At 37.7% G+C, this 7004-nt stretch overlaps 1 protein-coding gene across 1 annotated transcript in view; it reads right to left on the bottom strand.

Annotated features, from left to right (window-relative positions):
* Positions 1 to 1096: 1096 nt before the first annotated feature.
* The window catches only part of LOC128053635 (ceruloplasmin-like), a 40618-nt gene continuing 34710 nt past the window's right edge, over positions 1097 to 7004 (bottom strand). The window contains exons 17-18 of the mRNA XM_052646113.1: positions 6001 to 6140; positions 1097 to 1255 (exon numbers count right to left, since the gene is read on the bottom strand). Of these exons, the coding sequence (XP_052502073.1) occupies positions 1097 to 1255; positions 6001 to 6140 (299 nt within the window). The remainder of the gene's footprint in view (positions 1256 to 6000; positions 6141 to 7004) is intronic.

The raw sequence follows: 7004 nt of genomic DNA, 5'->3' as shown, positions 1-7004 counted from the left end.
AAGAAGAAAATAAACCTTACTCAGAATTTAACCACCTAGAGATAGTTACCATTAATATTTCTGTTCATGTACATGTATCTATTACATATATATATATATATATAATTTGGATTGTATTTCGAGTATTATTTTGTAGACTGCTTTTAACTACTTAGTATTGTATTATAAGCATTTTTCCATTAAAATTTTAAGGCATGATTTTTAAAATGGGATAATACTTCAGATAATAAATGTAGCAAAACTTATAGTAGATCATTTCCTAATGTTTAGTTTTCCACCAGCACAAAATAACATAGTGACAAATATTTTTCAGTATTGCTGATAATTTTCTGAGATCAACTGCCACATAAAATTACTGAGTCAAAATGTTAGAATAATTCTGTCAAAAGACCAAAGGATAATGACCTCATGAATAGTCTAAGTCACCAAGGAACTGATAAAAATCTCAGTAACAAAGACACTATTTTCATAAAAAGTTGCTAATAAAATGTATCAGAGAAGGAGGAGATGGGAATGAGAGAAAATAAAATGTCACTTGAATGTGAAACTGAAATTATTAGAATTGTTATTTATTAATAGTTTCTTTCCAGAACTGTGGAAACAGTATATACTTCCACCAAATGTGCAATGACCCTCTTACCACACTGTTATTGATAGCTCCTCTGTCCATGGGATTTTCCAGGCAAGAGTACTGGAGTGGGGTGCCGTCGCCTTCTCCGATCAGTGAAAAAAAACCTTGCCAAATCGATTGCTTTCTTATTCAAAAGTATCTTATTGTTGTCTAAATACCATTTTAAGTGATTTGATTATAAGCAAGTTTATATATCTTTATAAGTTCAGTAGTCACTTGTATTTCATCTTCATGAACTATCTGTTCAAATCCGGATGCAGATATTATAGGAATCTAGAAATTACATTTAACTCTAAAATATCTTTTATCGGATTAGATACAATTTACCTAAATTTATAAAGAAAATTAGCTAGATTATCTTGGTCACATCAAAACAGTAATCTTTGATTACTGTAAATGTAAATATTCAGTAGATCAGATATCCTTATATAAATTCATCACTTCTAATGAATTTGGCATACCTTTTCACTCGATTACAGTGTAAACGCTTTCCATCCCTGCCTCGATGTGAACGTGGACATGGCAATGAAATAACCATATTCCAACATCTCTTGGATACATTTTTACAGTTTGGTAGCTCCCAGGAGGAAGGTCATACACATCAGAGTGAAACGCTCCCATGTCCTCAACAAAAAAGACAAAACACACTTAAATAGCTTTTAAGAGATATCTGTCATTTACACCTTTTGTTGTCATTCAGTCTCTAAAGCATGTCCGACTGTGCAACCCCAAGGACTGCAGCCCCAAGGACACCAGGTTTCCCTGTCCTTCACTCTTTCCTGGTTTACCCAACTTACCGTTTGCTATAACTCCTCTCTTGTATATACTTTATCAGATGATGATTGGAAAGCATTAGGTGCCACTGAACCTCTCCTCTGAATACAACTGAGAGGTTGGCGAAGGAAGTCCCAGGGCTTTTTAGCGATAGGCCACAGGAAAAGCATCTCGCTCGAAAAGGGTGCTTGTGTCAGTACAGGTTTTAGATACCTTGTCGGAGTCTCATACAGAGTGCTACAGATTTAAGAGAACATCAGTTTCACAAATCCCAAATGTTCTAACTGAAATATTTCTAACGAGGGATGTTGGTGACATGAATATGATCATTTCTCAAGATGTAACTAATCAGGAAAACTCACAGTTTCAGGAAAGAGGGGAACCACATCTCTGCTCTCTGGGGTTGAGCCCAAAGGCTGAGGGCTTAATGGCTAATTTCTCCCCTAAACAGAAAACCTGAGATTAAGGAGACTATCTCGTCTGTAGGCTACTTTGATTTTGATAAATGAAGGGCAAGGCCTGGCTTGGATGGATTAGAAAAAGTGTAAGAGGGGTTGAATTTCTCTGCACCATACTGATAGATGGGAGGTGTTTGGAGGGTGGGGGATGTGTTGGGGAGTGCAGCTCATGATGGGGTCCAGAATAATTTGAGGAGAAGAGAGAAGAGAGTCAGGAGAGGAAGAACGCAGAGAAAGAAGTATTGAGAGTGACAGTAAAAAGCAAGAGAGCCAGAGGTTCATGGTGGAAGGATAATTAAAAACAGTGACATTTAATGTCAACTGATAACAACAGTAACATTTTCACTGTGTAATAATAATAATAAAACCCCTCTAACTTACCCCCAAAATTTCACTTGAAATCTATGACCCACAATGTCCTTGATTTTATACTTGCACAGGTAAATCTTAAGTAATGGGGGTGTGTTCCAATTTAGAGCTACTCAGAGAGATGAGAAAATACCAGCCACAGGAGTTAGGGGAGCAGGCAGGAAGCTGAGCAGATGCAGGAAGTGAGAGTTGTAAATGACTAGAAGAAATTTAGTCTCTTAAGACTGGAGAAACTGGAAGGTAGAGAGAAGGAAGGCTGAGCTATCTCCCACTGGAGGCAGGGTAGGGCCTTAAGTCATTGCTATTTAGGGAAATTAATTTTGCATCAAAGGTGACAATAATAAGGATGACATGGATATATTTCTAAGGTGTCAGAAAATTTAAGGAACAATATTAAACAATTTAAATGAATTGACAATGTCCAAGGCATGCACAAGGTACTGGGAAATGTATCATATATACCTGGAAATATATACGAAGGAAATCATAGCCTTAGGGAATAAGAGGTGACTGGCTGGTTTGTCCCAAGACTCAGTTAGTAACCCCAGAGGGCTGCTCTGCTGTCCCAAATGTCCCAGGGAGTAGATCCCAGCAGCTGGATCATTGCTGGAGTAGTTAAATTCAGCCTCAGTACCATTTTTCTAGATTCCATATATACATGTGTTAATATATATTTGTTTTTTTCTTTCTGACTTATTTCACTCTGTATATAATTATGATTGATTCGTGTTGTTGTATGGGAGAAACCAACACAACATTATAAAGCAATTATCTTCCAATAAAATTTTTTTTAAAAATAAAGATAAATTCAGCCTCAAGGGAAGGGAAAGACTACTTGTATCCATCTGTGATGAATTTAGAATGGGCGGCTAGAGCTGATAACTGGTGGTACTAGTCTGCATGGTACAAACAGGGTCATTCTAAAGGAAGGCAGTTTTGTGAAGGGGTTGAGTGAAGGGCTCTGGAGTGAGAGCCAGGGGTTCAAATCCTAAGTTTAACACTTCTTGCTTGTAGGAACGTTCTTTATCTTATCCCTCCTTCCATTCCCTATAAAATGGTGATAAAATAGTACGTCTTTCATGGGAAAGTCGTGTGGGTTCAATGAAAAATCCATGCAAAACACTAAGCTTATCATCTAGCACATAAAAACTTAAAGGTTACCTATAATCGTCACTGTAGAAGTGTTGCCATAAATTCCACTTAATTCGACACCTTATACTGTGATCATTTATGTAAATGTAGCTGCTAAAAGATAACTCTGATTTCATCTCCACATAGCACTTGGCATGGTTCTAGGAATATCACAGGCATTGCTGAACTGAACAATAAATACACTGTAAAAATCTATAACTGGGTTTTAATCTATTTTATTCTAATTTTTTGGAGAAGGCAATGGTGACCCAGTCTAGTACTCTTGCCTGGAAAATCTCATGGACAGAGGAGCCTGGTAGGCTGCAGTCCATGGGGTCGCCAAGAGTCAGACACGACTGAGCGACTTCACTTTCACTTTTCACTTTCCTGCATTGGAGAAGGAAATGGCAACCCACTCCAGTGTTCTTGCCTGGAGAATCCCAGGGACAGGGGAGCCTGGTGGGCTGCTGTCTATGGGGTCACACAGATCGGACACGACTGAAGAGGCTTAGCAGCAGCAGCAGCATTCTAATTTTTAAAGTCTAATATAAACATCTAAGAACTTAATAACAACCCTGTTATCTAGGTTTTTCCTTAACAAATATGAAGAGTGTGGATGGAAGCATGGAAATGTCAAGACTGTTGGACCTGGGCAATGGATAAAGAGATTCATTATATTATTCTGTGTACTTTATTATATAAAATTCCCTATAATTAAATTAGCTTTCAAGCAAAAAATATTTACAGGGAATAATTTTTTTATTAAAAGAAAAAAAGCAACACACAAATAAAGCTTTGTGTAAATTCAGTTGTACATAATCATTTATTTCTATGATAGACCCAAAGCATTAAAGAAACTGTGAATGGGATGCATCTAGAATTCAGGAAAGCTTTATGTGAGACTTCTATAAACGTGTAAAAGATAGACTGTATCATGCCAAGTGGTTAGATTAAAAGTTTGAGGTGTCGAATGCAAAAAATATAATTGATCCTCCATTGCACATTAATGTTTATATAAGGGATTAGGATGAGAAAATAAAGAGAAAGCTCTCTAAGTAAATAAATGATACTAACTTGGAGACAGAGGAAGGATAACATTGACAATACTTATAATAACCTAGAGAAATAGCCATCAAGAATGGTCAGTAAAAACAATTATAAAGAAGTATGACAGGTGGAGTGATGGGAAGCAAATCAGACAGAAGCTATAAGGAAACTAAGAAATCATAAAGTAGAAAAAGATGGCAATATAATAATAATAAAATGAAGATACTGTAAAGCCACTTCACACCTAGTTCCATATTTTAATTTTATAGCAAATGTTAAAAGAATGATAGAATTGGAAAGTCACCATTTGGAATCCCCATTAGAAAAACTGAGTCAGGCAAGGATCATCAATGGATACTTTTTGAACTATAAGATGAAAAACTGTTGTAATAAACTACATAAAAATCACCTCACAGATTACTTATTAGTTACAATAGGAAAATGATACTTTCAAAATGGGGAGAATGGTACCCATCACCTTCAGAAAGTTATCAAAATTTAACCTTCACAGTATTAGGACCTGTTGACACTGTGTACCTCTTGATGTTATATACGAGAAGTACCCAGCATCGCCTAGGTAGTGTTCTTGCCAAAGGGGTTTGACATGGATCCAATCACAAGGAAATGATCAGAACAATACGGAATATGGCACATTCTACAAAACTGGCCTGGACTCTTCAAAAATGAAATATCACGAAAGATCAGGGAAATAAAAGTCATATGGTATCCTGATTTTAGGAAAGATATTCAATTGGTAAAGAATTTGCCTGCAATGCAGGAGACCTGGGTTTGATTCCTGCATTGTGAAGATCCCCTGGAAAAGAAAATGGCACCCCACTCCAGTATTCTTGCCTGGGAAATCCCATGGACAGAGGAACCTGGTGGGCTATAGTTCATGGGGTTGCAAGACTCAGACATGACTTAGTGAGTAAAACCACCATGACAATGACAACCAAATGCTAAGTATAAATGGTTAGATCTAGGATTAAAAGAAAAACCATTACAACTATCATTTTGGGGCCAACTAGTGATATTTGAATGGACTGCATGTTCAATTACATTATTCAATGAATGTTAATTTAAAGGGTATGATAATATTATTGTGGTTGAGGCAAGATTGTCTTCATTCTTAGGATATACCTGCTTTAGTATTTAGGAGTGAAGAGTCATGATGTTTGAAATTTATTTTCAGGTGGATTCAGAAAAAAAAAAAAAAACAGAAAGCAAATGCAGCAAAAATATATAGGAGTGTTCAAGGTGTTTTTATTTTATGTGACTAAGAGTTTGAAAATTAAAAAGATAAGTTGGGAAAGAGGGGTAAAACTAAAGATGATTAAAGATGTTTTACTTACTTATTGAGAAACATCAGAATAGAGTAAGAAATGCAATTCATATATTCAGAAGCATTTATCAAATGTCTGTGGGATATAAAGAGCTAAATGTCCAACTTTTGCATCAGACATACTACAGATTGTATGTAATGAACTTGCGTTCTAGCGTGGTCATTTCCTTTCTCATCCTGTTATCTTTCTATGCTGTCCCAATAACAAAGTACTTTAGTAATTAAGAGGAGCTGCCCAGGCCGCTTACCGTGAAGACAAAGCTGTGGCCGTGAAAGTGAACTGTGTGCAGGCCAGACTCATCCCCTACGCCAATCAGATACCAATTCACTTCACTCCCCACGTGAAATACCAGGCCTTGGTTATTTGCAAACATTCTTCCATTAATTGCTGTGAGGGGAGAGGGGGACACAGTTTGTTATATTCGACCAGGATCTGAAATAATATGTTTTTTTAAAAACACCTTATAGAAAGCACCATGATGTTTTTAGAGGCCATGAGGGTTTTCAAACTAGCCTAAGAACGCTGTTAAACATGACCAAGCCACACTTTCATGGGTGTGTCTGATGCTGGAGAATTTTTCCTTGCCCGAGGAAATGAGGCACTGACTTTAACATAATTGGGTTGTTCTAGAATAATGCACAACTAAGGAAAATCCCATGGGCAGAGGAGCCTGGTAGGCTGCTGTCTATGGGGTCACTAAGAGTTGGACACGACTGAGCGACTTCACTTTCACGTTTCACTTTCATGCATTGGAGAAGGAAATGGCAACCCACCCCAGTGTTCTTGGCTGGAGAATCCCAGGGATGGGGGAGCCTGGTGGGCTGCCATCTATGGGGTCGCACAGAGTCAGACACGACTGAAGTGACTTAGCAGCAGCAGCAGCAAGGATACTTAAGTTGGTGGATACTTGAGTAGGTCTATAAATTGAAAGCATACTTGAAATTATCTTAATAGGCTTAGAACGTTAGCAGTGTGATCCCATTTCCTCCATGACCTGTCATGAATATGACTGGAATGGCCATTTGTTGTTTAGTCACTAAGTTGTCTTGTCTGACTCTTTGCGACCCCATGGACTGTAGCCCGCCAGGCTCCGCTGTCCATGGGATTCTCCAGGCAAGAATACTGGAGTGGGTTGCCACTTCCTTCTCCAGGAATGGCCATTTGCCTGAGGTCTTGTCTTGGCCCTGCTTTAATCCTCACCAGATATGGCTTCCAATGGGTAAGAGGAAGAAAATATTAAGATAAAAAACT

The sequence above is a fragment of the Budorcas taxicolor genome, chromosome 1 (assembly GCF_023091745.1).
Source record: "Budorcas taxicolor isolate Tak-1 chromosome 1, Takin1.1, whole genome shotgun sequence".
Lineage (NCBI taxonomy): Eukaryota > Metazoa > Chordata > Mammalia > Artiodactyla > Bovidae > Budorcas > Budorcas taxicolor.
Note: the sequence above shows the minus strand (reverse complement) of the source record. Positions and strands in the feature narration are given on the sequence as shown.